This window comes from Pantherophis guttatus, chromosome 2 (genome assembly GCF_059756535.1).
Source record: "Pantherophis guttatus breed Tessera chromosome 2, ASM5975653v1, whole genome shotgun sequence".
Classification (NCBI taxonomy): Eukaryota; Metazoa; Chordata; class Lepidosauria; order Squamata; family Colubridae; genus Pantherophis; species Pantherophis guttatus.
The window spans coordinates 205,315,748-205,334,088 of record NC_142064.1 but is presented as its reverse complement, the minus strand read 5'-3'; the positions used below and the strand labels follow the sequence as shown (position 1 = coordinate 205,334,088).

Below are 18,341 nucleotides of genomic sequence, written 5' to 3'. Positions count from 1 at the left end.
GGAAAAGTTGCGATATGTCACGTGATGTGTCATTGCGAGTTTGACACCCCTGCTCTAAGGGAATAAGTGCAAATATGTATAAGCCAAACAGAGATCCATGGTAAAACAACAGCAGGAGAGAACCTTTGCTTAGAAACATCTTAGAAGGAATTCCATCATTTGCACTTTTTTCAGATGCACTATCATTGGTATGACAATAGCTTACCCAGTACGTGAACTGAAAAATAATAGGGCTCTGCTGTGGGATTGTGAGATTATCTGCAGTAGAAGCAATCAGATTTCTGCAGCCATACACAGGGAGCACTATCAGATACACCTGTATCGGATGAATTGGGTGACCAACTGCAGCAAGAACCAAACCCTTAGACAGAGGCTAGAGTTTGCAAACACGTGAAAAGGGTAACAGTCATGGAATGATGGACTTTTAGTGCAGCAAGAAAGAATGGAGTCACACTCCACATTTGATTTTAAATACATAATCTATGACACAGCAGATGTGCAGTTTTACTCTTCAGTAAGTCTATTTTACATGAGGACTCTCCATAAATATGTCTTTGTAGGACGTAACACATATATCTTCATGTGCAAAGAGCACAACTATGTTTGATGCAGCCAATTGGGGGTAATTCTGTTGTGTGTGCTTATGGAGAAACAAAGAGGTGTGTGCTGTTCATACGTAGAAAGTGTACAGAATTGCCTGTGCTGAAGAAATATCTGTCCAGAATGATTATTAGATGCAGGGGAGAAGACAATAAGAGAAAAGATTAAAATTTGCAGACTTTATCAGCATTGCTCAGGCTGGCTGTCAGAGGCCATGGGCTACCTGTCTGAAATGAAACTGCAGCTCTTATTACTACCAGTAGGATCCTAGTAGCAATACTGTACTTTACGGTGTGTTGATCTGAGAGAATAACATTCCCTGAGAAGTAAGGTAACACAGCCACATTGAATGACATGTGCAATTTCTGGAAATGGACAAGGGCTGTATCACACACAGAAACAGACAAGGGCTGTATCACAAACAAGCTCTGCCACTGTAATTTTGCAAGGGAATATCTGGTTCTCAAAGCAGAAGACAACTTCTTGCTCCTTCGTAAGGGGAGCTCCTTGTGCACCTCCTGCCCTTTTGAAACTCAACAGTGTTGAAGCAACATGTAAGAAAGCGCTCAGGAGCAGAGGGGGTTCCATCATGCTACACCTGCCACGAAGAGGGCCACGCCCTGGCATCAAAGGCCCAGTGAAGGCAGAACAAACAACAGAGAAGATGGATTTTTTAAATAAAATAAAAAATTAAAAAGTCCTTTATTGGGTGCAGCCTGGTCCCTGTGCCACGCTGGGCCTTGGCCGAATAAGACTGCCCCTGGGCTTGGGGCGGCTCAGTCAGCATCTCCCCGAACGTCGAACACTGAGAGGTGAGGGACACGGGCTGTCCAGGCCCTGCCTATGGGCTAGGGATAGGGAGCCCCATGGGGAGGGGGAAAGGGGAGGGCCAGGGGTCAGTGAGGTCAAGTGTCTCTCTATGGGTTTGGGGAGAGGGAAGGCGAGGTGTGGGGCCCTGCGGATATACCAGGGCTGCACCGCACACCTCACTGAGCTGCACTCGAAGTGGTTTTCTTCAGGGTGAAATTGGTCCAGTTCACAGCCACTTTTTGTCGGGTCTGCTTGGCTGAGTCCAGGCAAAACCTGCAATAACAAGGGAGGGAGGGATATAAAAGGGTGATGAATCCCGGAACAGAGTAGTAATTTGTTCTTACTGTATAGGCATACAAATCTATACTTCATTATCTTCCCCATATGCACACACAAACATTGGTCACGCCTTTGTCTACAGACATAGAATGAGACATCAGGAACTTGTGAGGCAGCTACTTTATGAAGAGTAACCAATTTGAGACCACAGACTGATTTGCGGATCAGAGAAATCGATTCTTTCAGACATTTCCCCCCTCATTCAGTTCCCTACTGTTAATATTACTTTGATTGCTTCTCCTTGACAAGTGCACACGTGCTTTTCCCAGAACTTGGGACAGAGGTATGTGCCTGGCTTCTTTTCAAGGTATTTATAGAGTACTCAATATTGCAGAAAAGAAATGGTTTATGCTGCACCAGCAAAGCCAGAGAAAAACGGTAGATGGATCCAGGCCTCTCTCAGGCAATTAATTAATTAATGTGCAGATCTCAACAGAGCTCACAACTATTAACTGACTGCTTTACAGTAGCACATGTCATGCCTAACAACTAGGATCCTGCACCCCCTCCCCCTCATACTTGGACACTGATTCAGTGGAGAAGTCGATCTTTCTGAAAATCAACCTCCTCCTCTTAGACTTCCTTGGGTTTAATCCCCAAACCACCAGCAGTTGCCCATCAGTCATTCTTCACCAAAACTAATATTTGTCCGTAGCCAATAATGACATTGTTAGCCCCTGATGACTTATAAAGATTGGACAAAGCGCTTTAGTACTGAACTTGCATCAGACACAATTTTGAATGGCTAAATAGCCAGAGAGAAGATGGTTAACTGCTAGGAAATTTTTAGCTATTTACTTATGGGGAAGTAATGCTCATGGGTTGGAATACAATAATGTTGCCGTGCCTTCTGTTGTACTTCCTTTTTTCAGGTAGGTAACGTTGCCAAATACAAATGTGCATAGAGGTAGTGTTAGGTAGAAGCTTTAAATCAATATCCAGAGAAAGATGGTTTTGCTTGCTTTTGTGTCATTTACTGTTTATGTTGACATGACTTCATTGGTGTCACTTTGCTAAGCTCAATCTTGCAGATATTGCTGCTGGCAGAGTGTAAAAAGTATGGTTCACTACTGTATTGCTTCTATTTCTGTCAATTTTTCTGTTGAGTGGATGGATAGCAAATAACATTTAGCATGGATTCCCACTCCATATACTTTCGTGGCCCTAAGATATAAATAAGGGAACAAGGAGTTTATTCAAGTCCCCTTATTCCCAAGGATGAAACATTAAATATGTTTCAAGTTTTGTTTTACAGAACATTCTAAAATGCTTCAAGTGCGACTACCTTGTATTGAATTTCAAGCCAAAAGATTTGATTTGATTTTTTAATATTGTATTTGATGAACACTCTTAGACAGTAGGTAATAGAAGTAAAATGGGTGATGAAGCAGTCTATCGAAAACTAGAGTAAACTCAAAGTTAATGAATTGAAAAATTTTAAAAAACTGTACATAAGGAGGAAAAATAGGGCCACATTTGAAAAGAATTTGTGATGTATGTAGGAAGCTTTGAGACAGATTACCATAAAGGCAATGGGGAGGTAAACATTAGAGGAATAAAATACAGAAGATGTATATCTTGTATACATATTGTTGTATATATTGTTCAGAGTCGTTTTATAGTTTATTCGAAGAAAATGGCCAAAAATTAACCAGAGCTGGAAATTGGCTTTCAATTAGCAATTATTATTTAATATTTATTAACAATATATATTCAGCTATCAAAGTGCCTGAACAGAACACTAAGATAGACAATACTCTTATCTTGGATGACTCATAATATCTAGTTTCGTTTTAACAGGAATGCTTTGAAAGAGTATAAATTGAGAGCAACCCTCACTCCATACTAGCACTGATGATGTTACCTAGTTTCGTAATGAAACGTGTAAGAAAACAACCAAGCTCAGAGAGCACCAACCACCCTTCGCTTACTGATCTACCCATTAGCCATGCTTTGCAAAGCATAATAGCAGGAATTCCACATCAGAAAACCTAATAAAATACATGGTGATGTATCATGGTATGTGAATTCTGTCTTGGTATAAATAGATGAAGGTTTGGGCTTATTTCCCTTTTGTTTTCTTTCCTTCTTCCCCACATCTCCTTCCATTCGTCTGACTGCTTTTTTTCCCTCTGTTCCCCAAAACTTATTGAGTTGATCTTTCTTCTTCTACTATGTCTTCACCATCACCGCTGACAACTCCAACATTCCCTTTTGCTTCTCCCACCCACAGCAGATTGGCCTTCCATTCCACCCCCTCCACCTGCCTAATCAATCCTTTTTCTTTTAATATTTGCCCTTTGGTTAATAGCAAAGCTTATCCTGCCTGCAACTCTCTCAACCTTTTCCTTTACTCTGAAGAATTTTTTTTTAGCCCACATGGCAAGGCAATTGCAGAAGAAGCAAAGGGTGTAAGATATAGGTCTATTGCCCATCTAAGGTAACTTAAACAATAAAACAAAAAATAAAACAAAATAAAAACTGGATTAGAGACAGTGGATAGCCAGGAATGCTGTGGGATCTGTGTGAACTCTACATTTCCAACCATTCCCTGGAAATGCTGAGAGAACATTTCCTTCACTACTAGCAATAGTGAGTAAATATAAAATCATGAACTACCAAATTCATGAGGAAAACAACAACAACCAGGGAACTCTTCCTTCCGGTATAGTGCATCTGAACTTCCACTTCCTAACCATTTCCCTGATGGATGATGCTTATAATTAGGGACTCTGCGAGGCTGGTGTGCATATCAGTGCACCTCCTTACAAATTAATACTTTGCAATCCGAAACAATATTCTTTTTCCATTCCCGTTGAGCCAATCTCATCCTTGCAATAGGGTTCAGACACTGTGTTAAGCCGTAATATGGTTTGGTGTAGAGTTGGGCAACAATTTAGCACTGTGATGTATAAACTCTGGTTTGTTGTTTCATATATAGTGTGCACTGAACAAGCTGTGGCTTATTCAACAAACCAGATTCATTTATTGTGACATTTGGATTAGAGCTGCATGCCGCCAATCTCTTTCCCGTGGTAAAAAGATCCCAAAGGTCAGTTTTAATGTGACAAAATCTTACCGCTTGAAGTATTCCACTTCTCTGTCAGTCTCATCCATCTCCACGCTATCCAAGTCTTTGGGCAGGAACACGTCATCTAGCAATGTACAATACAAGAAGGTTAGTAATTCAAAAGAAAGGTCAATGGTGAGGATCTCCTTCCCTTGATAAGCACAGCATGTGCTTTCTTATGTTGATGCAAAATGTGTTGAAGGCCACATCCTGCAGGTTAAAAGAAAGAAAACAAAGCGTCTTCCACGCTTCATTGTAATTTATTCTATATTTGTGTCACAGCAACACACTTGGCAGGTTGAGGTGGAAAGAACATTTTCTGGGGAAACACAAATATCTGAACGACAAATTCCACGTGGCCCTCCTTGGTTTCATGTGATTCTCAACATTAAATAAATCCATAATATTGTTCACTCTCACAACTGCAAGGGAACTATATAAGAGTAAAATGAAAAGCAGACTTTAGCAAGAGGCAGAAATCCTGATGCCCTCCAGTTACTTTGCATGCACATCCCAGAATCACTGGGCATAATGGCTGGTTTTGGAGGGAACTGAAGGCCAAAAACATTTTGGGAGCTCCGGGTTGTATTTAACATTAATGTTCTCTCTCTCCTTTTTCCATACACAATAATTCTTTCTCTATCTACACACCTCTCTCTTCTGTTAGCCACATCAGCCCCTGCCAAAACATTCCAGCCTCTCAAAATCTTACATGAAAATGTAAACTAGGCATAAAAAGTATTTATAGTTTACTTTCCTGACTCAGTAAAATTCTCCCTAATACCATGTTAAGGCCTTTTTGTAAAGCATGCTAAGATTCTAAGCCAGCTATTCCCAAACTTTTATCTTTCAGATAGAGTGGGACTGCATCTCCCAGAATTTATTTATTTTATTATGAAATGTATTTGCTGCCCATCTCATGTCAAATGATTCTTGGAAACTTATAGCATAAAAACATTAAAAACATTAAAATCATCAAATATAAGATAACAAAACAGATAGAATAAAATCATTAGCACAAGATGGCGAAGGAGGGAGCCGATATACCGGGGGGGGGGGGGGGGAAATTAGCTTTTCATTAGTCAACCACCTCCAGTGAAAAGCTCCCCCACTGGGTTCCCTAGCCATCTGCCAGAGCCAGGTCTTAAGTCTCTTACGAAAAGTCAGGAGGAAGGGAGCCAATCTCACCTCAGGAGGTAAGGTATTCCAAAGGGCAGGAGCCACAGCAGAGAAGGCTGTTCTCCTGGACCCCGTCAGCTGAAGTTACTTAAATGACGAGATTTGCAGAATGCCCCCTCTGCTGGTGTGGGTGAGGTGGGCCAGTCCCATCGGGGCAAGATGGTTCCTCAAGTAGCCTGGACTCATGCCATGCAAGGCTTTAAAGGTGATAACCAACACCCTGAATTGCACCCGGAAGCAAACTGGCAATCAGTGCAGCTCATGAAGCAGTGGTGTAACATGGACCACTCAAGGGGCCCTAAGAATTGCCTTTGGCAATGGGGTCAATCTAGAATGCCAGCTTGGAAAAGGCTGCTGTAGCGCTGTAAAATGTGACTATGGCAAACTGTTTATATCATCCCAGAGGAAACCTAACAACTCTCCTATTTCAGTGGCCTTCCTGACTTGCAATCAACTGACAGTGACATCATCATATACGTTTGATAGGTGTAAGGAGGTCTAGAACTACCAGCCCTTTGGAGTGTTAAGTGGCTTATACACAGCGGTGAAATGCTACCAGTTCACACCGGTTTGGGCGAGTGATAAAAACTACCGGTTCAGGCGAACCGGTAGTAAAAAAAAGCTACCAGTTTGTCCGAACCAGTATTTCTGACAATCAGCTGTGCTGCGCGATTTAAAATAGCTAGAAAGCAGGAAATCCTGCTTTTTAGTGAATCTAAATCACGTGGCACAGTTGTCCCACCCCCTCCCCGCTGTTCTACTTACCTTCCCACGCTTCCTTTTTTCACGCAAAGAATGCGTTTGGCACGTACTGTGCATGCCTGGATAGCTAACCGGTGGCAAACCAGGGAGGATTTCACCACTGCTTATACCTAAAGAATAGTTGCAGAGTAAAAGCATGGAGAGTATCTGTTACTCACCAATGGAAGGGCTTGTTTTCTCCATTTTGTTCCTACTCTTCTTGCCTTTGCCCTTTGGTTGAGGCAAATCATCTGGGATGGCTATGTGGGGGGGATGTCGGTCCCCAGGCCCGGATAGAGCAGGCTCTTGCTCAGTCTGATCAGCTCTGCCTTCACCTCTCCGGTTCTTCCCCTCAATGCTCTTCTCTTTGTCTGCCTTAGAGCCACTGCAACTCCATCCTTGGCTCTGTCGCAGCCCTCTGGCACCATCGCCTTGCTCTGCATGACTGCTGCCTCTTGGAGCTTCGGAAAGGTTGCCCTTGGAGGGATTCTTCTGCCCCATCCCCTTGGAGCCAGAATTATCATTAGAAGAGATAGCTTCCCCCTTCTTTGCCAGGCAGCCCTGCCGCTTACCCTTCCTCTGCTTTCCAGTAATGGGCACTTGTTCTAGCACTTCCATTCCCCTGCCCAGCGCTGCCTCCTTGGATTCATGGTTAGTTCCAATCTCTTGGGGAGAGTCTGTCGGCTTGGGTGATTGTACCCAAATCATGCGAGAGAGATTGGGTACAGCATTCAGCCTTTTCACCACACCATTTTCGGAGGCCGGTGACGGTACTACCTCTCCAGGGCTTTCAGCCCATCGAGGACCCACTTCATTTCTCAGTAATGAATGATTATGGGGTGCATTCAGGCTAAGTGGAGACAGGTCAAGGTCAATCTCTTGCAGCTCAGAGGAGCCATTGAGGTGGGAGAGAAGGTTCTTCTGTTCCAGCACAGCAGCTTTTTTGGGAAAGTCATTCACATCTAAGTTGAGATCATAGACGCTGAAGCTGGCACGGATGGAATCCTTGATTGTGTTCTTGATCTCCTGTAGTCGGCTGCTCAGAAAGCTGTTCACTCGCTCTAGTTCTAGCTGGGGCCACTCCAGAAGCTTTTCTTCAGGCAGCTCCTGATCTTGACCTGTAGGCGGGCTTCGATCCACACGCTTCTGAGCCTCAGCTTCTAGCTGGGCCTTTTCTTTCTCCTACAAAACCAGAATTAGCAGTATGAATCCCTCAATAGCTTCAGAAAATCGAATAGCCACTGAAAGAATAGCTCTGTGGCTGAAGGGATGAAGGATAATAGTCAATCCCAGGCTAATGAATTGGCCTCTGCTTTTCAGCCTGTCACACTCAACTCTTACACAGCTAGAAAAGCGCTGCCACAAACCACAGAGCATCCTAGGGAATTGACCCTGGAAACTAATAAGATGGTATATACAAAGTCTGTGCTATAGTAACAAACCTTAGGGAAGAGACGCACTGCCAGCAATTTCCCACAGCAATTTCCCACAGCAATTTTCCTCTGTATACAAGTCCCAAGACTCCTACATCCCTAGCTCTAAGCTCAGCTCATGGCAGTGCAACATTCAGGAAAGAATGAAAGATGTGAGCAGAAAAACAAATATAAACTTTCAAGCTGCCTGACCCAGTTCAAGGTGTAAAATCGTTGAAGTGTTTGTTTAATTAACCATAGGAAAAAATCGTCAACTCATTCTAACTTCTGGTTTATTTATATATTACAGGGGGCAGATCAGATCCTGTAGCAAGAGCATGGACTTTATTTATATCTTACCACTGGAAAGTGACAGTAAAGCCAAGTTATTTTATCTTCCATGCAAAGGTAGCAGGAAAATATTTGCGCACTTCATGTCAGCTGCATTTAGAGCCGTTCTCTCACATTCACCCATTCAGGTTGGCAGGCCTCCAGAAGAACATAGTAGTCTGATTTGGTGTAATGCACCTTCATATTTTCAGCCTCAAGAATACCCAGATGGAGAAAAAGGTTTTTGAATTAATCCCTAAAGGGTCTACAATGCTTTGGGGAGATTCACACATATATTTAATAGACTCCTGCTACTAAACTCAGAGGCAGCCATATGGTATTTTCAAGTTTACATTTTCTGCAGAATTTGGGGGGGGGGGAGGAGGGCTCACAATCCATTTATAAGTTCAAATGTTATGAGCTAATTATGTCACACATTTTTGGAATTTATGTTAATCATGAAAATATATCCAAATAGACTTTGGAGGACTATAAATGTATTACATACAGTGGTATCTCAGTATTCGACTTCTTCGAAACGAATTTGGTACTCGATGTATTTTGATGTGAAAATGTTGTCGCAGTACTCAACCTCTGTTTAGTACTCAACGCGCTGCTATAGGAAGAGGGGGACAGCTGTGGTGAATGGACAGGAAGTTCCCATGCTGGAAAGGCTGCTGCAAAAAGCGGAGGACAGCCCCAGAGGATGGACAGGAAGTCAACCATGCTGGGAAGGTCACCGATATAGGAAAAGGGACTGTAGGAGATGACCAGGCGGAACCCGAAGGGGGTCAAACATATCATGAGTCCCTGCGCGTCAGCAAGAGATCTAAGTCCAGTCCACCGTGAATGCATTCTTATTCCTGTTCCTTTTCCTTGACCGTTAGTAGCTCAGATTTTTGTAGAGAGCTTAAGCTTGCAATAAATTTTTATATTAATTTGAACTGCCTGAATCTCCTGATTTCCCCGGCACTTGACACGGACAGACAGAAAAATCTTCTTGGCCAAAACAAAGGATTACATGGTAAATTACATGGTTTGTTTATGACTTGCCCATTTTAGTACCCGTTGCACCTCCTATAACCAAGTAACACCGAGCACTGAAGTACCACTGTATTTCATTTCATCAAACCTCTTACCTGTCCATACACCCAGATTCAGGAACTACCGTTTATACTTCTGAGGCAGTTCTTGTCCAAACCTACCCTTATTTGATATTTAGATTTGAGGAAGGCCATAAAGAGTTAGCTCTTTCCCCAAGTGCTGGGGGAAGGATGAAATGGACATTTGTGGAAAGTTTTCTTAGAAGCATTTTGTTTTTTGTTTCTACAAAAGCTTTAATGACTTTTCAGCTTTGTTGCTGTTGAGAGCTGCCTAGAGCTGTGTTTCTAGAGCCATACACATCTTTTAAATAAATAAACAGCCATCTATTATGTAGCATTCTTACATCATTTTGCTTGGTCTAGGGTGCTCATTTTTACCCACTCCTCACATGGACACAAGCCCACCTTCTTCTTCTGCTTGTGGCGTGCACGCTTGGCAGCCTTAGCGCTGTTCAGAGGCTTCGGCTCAGTGCTGTTAATGTAATCCAGCAGCTCATCTACATCCCGGTGGTCTACAGCTGGTTCTCCCGAGCTACTGCTATGCCCCAGCTTTTGAGGAAGTTCCTCTTTCCTCTTGGTCAGCCTGGAGCGCAGCTTTTCCCGGATCTCAGCATAGTTCCGGCTTGTTGGAGCAGCTGGAGGCTGTGGACAGAGCTGATTGTTAGTTGAGTGTAAAACATTGAGTTGCCACCCCAACATTATTCCCAAGGGATACCACTCCCATCTTTCCTGTTCTCCCCTTCCTTGGCCCAAAGTTTTGCCAAGCAAGTCTCATCCATCTAAGCCAGCATTCCTCAACTTTGACAACTTTAAGATGCATGGATTGGGAAATTCTGGGAATTGAAGTCCATGCATCTTAAAGTTGAGAAACACGCTGATCTAAAGCATTTACCTTCATTGTTGAAGAAACCCCAGCTGAAACACTTGAGTACAAAATATAACAGAATTCAAATCTTGGAACAAAAACAACAGTCTAGATAGAGCAAAGTCAACTTGAGGAAGGCCAGCACTAGAATGAGAAAGGGAAGGGCAGTGCCTCCATTGCCAGAAAGGTGTCCTTCCAAGCTTCACATGAAGTCTAAAAGTATAGATTAAGAATGGCTGCTGGCAGTGCTTTCACTTACCGCGTTGTGGCCAAAGAACTCACAGTAGCAGCAGTCACAAAATTTCCCATCTTTCTGGGTAGTGGAGGATGAGGTGCAGGAGCTACGCTCAGAGCTGCTGTCCTCATCCTCCCCAAGCCCCTCATCTGCCTCACAGGACTGTGGTGCATGACAGCTTGTACCGTTTGGGAACTTATGACCCTTGCAGGCAGGGTCCCTGCGAGAGAAAGAGGGGGAAAAGGAGGTAAGAAAAGGCACACACTGGATTCTCAACTTCTTATGGACATGGTAGATTGATGCCTAATGTCTGCAATGAGTTGAATGAATGCCAGTATATTAAAGCCCCATCCAGGTAAGATAGAAATACTGTCAGTAAAAGGTTTGTTTGACTATGACAGAAGACATGTTTGAGAAACAAGGTTGCACTTCCTCTAAAAGAGCAAATCTTTGGGCCACAGATTCTCTCCCAGACCAGTCTACCTCGCACGACTGTTACAGGGAAAAATAGGAGGACAGAACGTGATATAGGCCATCTTAAACTAATCTGTAAATCTTATACTTGCTTAGGGTATATATCACCTAGTTCAGGTGATATGTCACTATAGGAAAAACCCAAGTCCACCCTTATCCCTGAGTGACTTTAGGCCAATCCTGTTCTCTCTTTACTTCAATTACTCCTTGGAACAAGGTTTTTCAGAATTTAATTATTTTTTGGGGGGATCAGTTGAAAAGTTATTACTAAAGCTACCAAAATCTTGAAAAATACTGGGATCCTTCTCAAGGGAAGTTTCAATACCTACACTTTATGCTGCAAGAAATATATGGAAAATATTCGGTAACCAATATAGTTTGGATCACTTATCCATCAAGAACTTAATTAAGATCAACTGTAATTAAGAATAATGGAAGACATATTCAGTTCCTTAAAACATGATTAACTTAGACCAAAGTAGCTCTGTTAAAGGAGTTTTAAAACTTTATAAAACTTAAGAATTTGATTTATTTCAGAATTCTCTTTGATAGCTTTGAACCATTATTTGGACTTGAAATATCACTGCTTTTGAAAGTCTGCATTTAATAAAGAACTTGGAAGAATTATCTGACGCTCCCAAATGAGTAAGAGACCAATAGTATTTATTATGATCTTTTGATCTGAATGTCCTGTTCTAGAAAAGTAATGACAGATTGTTTTTAAAACTGAAAAATGAGTGTCTTCTGATAAAAATGTGATTAATACAACAAGAAAAAAGTACTCTTTTTTCTACAGGAATACTGCATCCCAGAACATATTCAGCAATGATTTGTTATGGATGTCTTGCTCTTTCTTATGGTTGTTTACAATTAGAAGATGGAATATTAATTCATTACAATTTTGGCTTATTCTATTCGATTCTTGCCATAGCCGCCCAGAGTCCCTAGGGAGTTGGGTGGCATAGAAATACGACTAATAAATAAATAGTAAAGGTCAAAATTCACAGAACTGTCAAATTATCTTAGGTCAACTGCTGCTTCTGAAATAAAAATTATTTTAATTGTAATTTTTGTTGTGGTTTTTTTTTCTTATATTGCTGTTGTGATAGTTGCTATGTACTCAGAATTATTTAAGATGGGAAGTCATATAAATTGTCTAAATAAAGAAATAACTACACTCTTTTTAGCTATTTCTCCAGTAGTTAAAATTTAACAAGGCATCAAAAATTGTAATTCCTTTATACACAGGGATTTATCAATACTGAAATAACACAATGCTGGAAAGATAAAGCTACTCCTAGTTAGTAGAGTAGACGCTGATATGTGTGTTTGTCAAATAATATGAATTATTCTTTTATTGACAGTGGGGCAAGGCAGAGGATTTTTGATTAAAGTAGTAAATTGCCTGGAGTTGTTTATTTTATGGTACAAATTTTTAGATACTTTTTCACTTTTTTACTGTTGTCAGTAAAAAAGTTAAAAGCAATAAAAGCAATAAGCAACACTGTATTCTTATTTAATTTCTGTCACATATCCTTCCATATGGCAACATTAACGCTTGATGAAACATATTAGGATTCACTCATCAGTGGGACAAATAGGCATAAAATGGAGCTAGAGCTAGGATTTTGATTTAAGAGTTTCAATCAAGTCCAAAAGACAATAGCTTGACAGGAATTCTTCAACATCCCTCTTTGGTAGCCAGAAAGAACACAGGAGGAAAAGATCAGATTATCAAATACCTATAAAACCGTACTTGAAAAAGAGACTTAACACTGCCTATTTTGCCATTAGTTTGCCTGATGTTTTAAGGATTCATTTACACCAAGTAGATATGATGTTCCAAACATGACGATGTTATTCTCAATCTAAAATCAGATATTCCAAAATTATGTATCCAATGAGAGCTATGATTTTCAACAGATTTGGCAAGGCAAACAGGCAAACTATGGAGGGAAACGCAACAAGAATCCTGATTAATAATATTGGGAGTGCCCAGCAATCAGAACTCCACTTAATTACCTGTTGGTGCTGGGTAGCTGATGTGATGCGGTAGGAGGACCCAAGGAAGCGCTGCAGTGCCCGTTGCAGGGATGGGTGCAGCCTACAGGAGGTGGAATCTTCAGGAGTGGCACATTGGCAGTGGGTAAGTGTGGGCTCTTACAAGATCCAGTAGGAGAGGACTCTGCTCCTGGTTTGGGGACCGGTGCATGTGGACTAAGGGCTGGTGTAGGAAATGGGGCCGCCTGCGGTGAAGAGCTCAAGTGAACATGAGGAGGAGAGCTGTAGGGCCCGGTGTGGGCAGGCATCTGCTTTGCAGGAAGGAGTGCCGGTGGCTGTGAGGGGAGACCTGTGGGACTGTTGGGTGGAGCAGTGAGGTCCACATGCCGGTGGTGCTCCGAGGAGTGGAAGGCCTCTCCTGCAGCCAGATGGGAACAAAGTAATGTTAGGTCTAATCCTTCCAGCAGAAATTTCCATAAATTACGGAGAGGGTAAAAATACCCCGAGTCACTAAGCTGATACATCAAATACACCCCACCATAAACTGTTTCCTTCCACAAAACATCTTCCTTCTGTAATATCTCAAAGGGTCTAAGGCTACATATCTAGACACCACAGTAAAATCCAACCCAACCCAACTATATGTCTTCTCACACTTGGCATTTCCACAAGTGACATTCCTCCCAGAGCATTTTAGAAAGTCTAACTCAATACAGGACATAAATAGCAATAGCACCTAGACTTATATACCACTTTACAGTGCTTTACAGCCCTCTCTAAGCGGTTTACAGAGTCATCATATTGCCCCCAACAATCTGGGTCCTCATTTTACCCACCTCGGAAGGATGGAAGGCTGAGGCAACCTTGAGCCTGGTGAGATCCGAACTGCCAAATTGCAGGCAGCTGGCAGTCAGCAGAAGTAGCCTGCAGTACTGCACTTTAACCACTGTGCTACCATGGCTCAAAGGATGCTTTAAGTTCTAAGCCCATTCAATAACCCATAGAGATGGGTAAAGAAGTCAACCATGGCTGGCTTGGATCTGTCACACAAAAGCCCCAAATTCAACCAAAAGAAAAAGGCTCTCTGTAGCCCAGGAGGAAGAAAGAGCCTTCAGTTGGGAGCCCAACAATATAGTGGTGGGGGTTTTTTTGCCCTGCCAATTTGGTCTGTTGGCCTTCCCTAGGCCCTGCATATACAGACCTGGCGGGGTGGGTCTCCGACACATGCTCTTGAACTGCTTGGGAAGCGTTTTGCAGAAGTCGAGTGAGGTAGGCAGAGGTGAGTCTGGGGTGCCGCTGGGAGCTGGGGTGAGCGCGTGACTGTAAGGACAGGCTTTGAGCCCACCTCCTACAGCAGGGGCCTGGTTGACACACTCCGGAGGAAGGCCGGGGTGCTTGTCACCTGAAATGGAGTCAGAAATGGAGCTGGCTGCTCTCCAGGCCCCTAGCTCACCTCCCCACTTGTGGAACCTTTTCCTGGTCCAAGATCATAGAGGTCTCTAGAGATAAACCTAGTAAGCAGAAGCTTTCCTATGAGCATTCTGTGGCCCCAAGAGAAGACACCTTACCTTCTCTGGACCAGCAGATGTAAACACTTTCTTAATATAATTCTACAATATCCATCCCCATAACTGACAAAAGCCTCCATGAAGAAGCTATAGGGAGAATTCCACTACCAAAAGGGATAAAACAAGCACTGGTCCAGGGCCAACATGAACTCACCTGGTACAACAGGTGTTCCCCCAAGGGAGCTCCCTTGAGCTGCCCCATTTGCATGCTGGGAGTTCCAGAGCCCCGAGAGCTTGTGCGCGGACAGGAAGGAGCTAGGGTCCCAGTCTCCCGAGTTCCCATGGCACGAGGATGAAGATGATGAAGACGAAGAGGAGTGGGAGCCTGCCCCGCAGGATTGTGACTTACAGGCTGTATGTGACAGTGAGACCTGGGAAAAGAGTTGATGGCTAAGTAGCCACTCATTCCAATTTATCACTTTTGTTTGGGGAAGTAAGCTGCTGATTAATCTATGTGGGAATATAACATTGGACTAAAGTTTCCTTCTACTCAGTAGCACCTTTCATAGCAATAGCACAAAAGAGTACTCTTTAGGGTGAGGATAGACCTGTCTAGTCTTGCCTTTAACTGTATTTCCTTTTTTACCACCAAAAAAGAAACAGTGACTAAAAAAAAGCCTATAACTGTTCAAAAAGCATCTAACCATGTCGCAGCTGGCAACTCTCACAGCCTTGCCCCAAAGCAATTAGAATTGTGTTCATTGAGTTTGAGAATGCCCAAATCCAGACTAAGCTTTGATATTGATATTACCCTTTGTTACCCAATGGCATCTGCCTGGAATAAACAACTGGGCCTTCAAATGTTTATCTACATTTAAATGCTTACCGCCAGAGCCTGTTCCTGGACTGCTCTTCTTTCTTCCTCTTCTACACTCTGCCGACAGCTTTGGCAGATCCACAGGGGCATCTCTCCCAGAAGGTTCTGCACCAAAGTTGGTACAAAGTCTGGGGGCAGCCGCTCACCTGGGGATACCAGCCCATTATGGGATGGCCCAAGCCAGTCTTTGCGCTCCCGATGGCAGAGCAAGCAGCACGTCTGCACCGACTGGTTGGAAGTAGGCAGAACCTGCAGCAGAACAACAAAAACATACTCAAGACACGTTGCTCAGAGGAAGCATCCAGACAGCCATTTTTTCTCAAGGTACGTAACTACAGGGCCTTGCTTAAGTTGTAAGTGCTTTGCAAAATGCATTGATCTAAATCAGGGGTGTCAAATTCAAGGCCCGTGGGCCGCATCCGGCCTGCAGGGTGCTTAGATCTGGCCCACGAGGCCACCCTGGAAACAGTGAAGGATCGGCCCATGGTGTCTGGGCCCGACACTGATTTACAACCTGGCAGAGCCTGTGCCCCTCCCGAGCTCCATTTTCGCTGGTAGCATGCTATAGGAGGCCGTGGCAGCTGAAAATGGAGCTCCGGAGCACAGCTGTCCCAAGTCCCTTTTTCGCTGGCAGAGTGCTAGCAAAACAAACTACTAGTAAAAGTGGCATTTGATCACAAGGCAAGGAGGCATCGAGAAATGTTTTGTATCCTCCACGTGGCCTGAGAGGGACGGTGAGGCTGCTCTGGAGGACAAGGGTTTGCCCCTCTCCCTGGTCTCTCCTTCTTCCACTGGAGACAATGGATCTACCCAGCCTAGTCCAGGCCACCACAGGTGCCCACAATACAAGTGATAACGAGCTGGCCATGTCCACCTGAGGTCAAAAGCAACCCTGATGCGGCCCTCCATGAAATCGAGTTTGACACCCTTGGTCTAAATGGAGCAATCTGCCTCAAAACCCTGAGGCAGTTATGTTTTCTAAAAGTGTGATTGTTTCAAAGGCTTATTTGGACTGTCTGCATGCAGACACAGATTGAACAAGCTCTGGATCTCCTGGTGAAACAAAGAAACTGGGCAAGCAGATAATCTATGAAACCTTTGAAGAAGTTATGCTGAGTCTTCTGAAGCAGGGTTCTCCAATCATGGCAACTTTAAGACTTACAGACTTCCCCAGAACTCCCAGAATTCCCCATCTAGCATGTCTGGCTCAAGAATTCTGGGAGTTGAAGTCCCCAAGTCTTAAAGTTGCCAAAATTGGAGAGCCCTGATTTGGAGGATGCAACTACTTCAATGCTTCAAGGACCAATATATAACAATACATTTTGTAAAACATCTCTTCAGATGCCTTTCAACTTCTGTCTCAGCTAGTATGCTGCCTCCCCCCCACCCACCAATACACATATTTTCAGGGTTATGTCAAGGATCCTTGGGCTCAGCCTATTCTTTCTTTATTTTTATTCATTCAATTTATATGGCACACCTAGGTCAAACAAGTGACTATGTCCCTCTACTTGATATTTAGTGTGAGTGAAGATGGAAGAACAGCTGCAACACACAACACGGAGAGATCTTCTCCTTGCTGTTCCTTTCCTTTCTCCCATACCACAATGCCTGGCCATGAGGTGGAAGCTTGGCAACAAATCGGACCCCAGGACTGTGAAGAAAGGGCAACAAGCATGAAGTGTTAAGGGAAGGTTGTATTGCCTCCCACTAAGAAAAAAAAACTGGGACAATAGGCTGTGCACTGAATGGCTTTTGGAAAGCAGATGGCCTGTCTCAGTCCCAGGTGACTCAAAGCGCAAAAAATGCATTAGTGAGAGACAGAAGGCATGCTGGTCTGTGCGCCTCATAACATCTTTAGGAACAGGTGTGCTCAGGGGGCTGGGATGGCCAATCAAAGTGACAAGGGAAAAATTTCATATCGTACCCAAATCTGCTAACATCAGATCATACATGGTAAATCAATCATACGCGCACAATAGAAAAAAGCAAAATAGCCAAACAAATAAATAAATCTACTTGTATTGATTTGCCAGAAGGCAAGTAATTTTTTCAGCACAAGTTGTCTACTACTCACCTAGATAACCTAACTTACGAGGGACATAAGCTGGCCAAGTTTTGGAGTACTGCCATTAAGAATGCTTGAGTTATAGACATTAAAAATGTTGCACTAAAGGCAGCTGTAAACTTCTTTTGTATTCAACTGAAATATTTCTCAGGGTAATTTAAACTGGCTTTTCTCAGGTAAGCTAAATTTCCCAGCAGATCCAACACATCTAGAGAACACCTGATTGCCTCATCTATTAGATGAAAGCTCATCTATTAAATATTGGAGGCTATTTTGATGAAAGTCAATATCCTACATTTACCTGAACTTAAGATAATGTCCCACATAATTAAAAAGAAAAAGGAGAGAAGAAAGATCTACCTCCATTATTGTATTTCTGAGAGATACAATAATGGATATTTTGAAGATATGTTGCAGCAAAAATCTTTTAATAAATATAGTACATAAATATAGTATTTATTCCAAAAGATTTTAAATCAGTCTAGCTTACAGATCTTCTAATATATATTACTACCACTTCTCATTAGATTATTTTGCTTATGTTTCACAGACAAGTAAAAATAAAGCATTAATTATATAATACAAAGCAATCCTGCCTAGATTAAAAAAAAACCTCATAGGTTGTCAGCGTTCCAGAAAACCCCAGCTCCAAGTAAAGACTCCGAGACATTCATCTTCTTAAAGCTTCCGTTTATTAGAGTAGGTTTACTGGCACATCTGGGAAAACCC

At 42.8% G+C, this 18,341-nt stretch overlaps 1 protein-coding gene across 2 annotated transcripts in view; it reads right to left on the bottom strand.

Moving 5' to 3' along the window:
* Positions 1 to 460: 460 nt before the first annotated feature.
* Positions 461 to 18,341, bottom strand: part of FAM193B (family with sequence similarity 193 member B) — a 38,856-nt gene continuing 20,975 nt past the window's right edge. Inside the window, exons 2-10 of one of the 2 annotated variants that reach the window (XM_034442239.3) lie at positions 15,554 to 15,793; positions 14,882 to 15,098; positions 14,361 to 14,561; positions 13,181 to 13,577; positions 10,709 to 10,904; positions 9,990 to 10,226; positions 6,919 to 7,921; positions 4,829 to 4,904; positions 461 to 1,683 (exon numbers count right to left, since the gene is read on the bottom strand). In XM_034442239.3, the coding sequence (XP_034298130.3) occupies positions 1,587 to 1,683; positions 4,829 to 4,904; positions 6,919 to 7,921; positions 9,990 to 10,226; positions 10,709 to 10,904; positions 13,181 to 13,577; positions 14,361 to 14,561; positions 14,882 to 15,098; positions 15,554 to 15,793 (2,664 nt within the window). In that variant the 3' untranslated portion in view covers positions 461 to 1,586. The remainder of the gene's footprint in view (positions 1,684 to 4,828; positions 4,905 to 6,918; positions 7,922 to 9,989; positions 10,227 to 10,708; positions 10,905 to 13,180; positions 13,578 to 14,360; positions 14,562 to 14,881; positions 15,099 to 15,553; positions 15,794 to 18,341) is intronic. The other variant, XM_060688470.2, reaches the window with a different exon arrangement.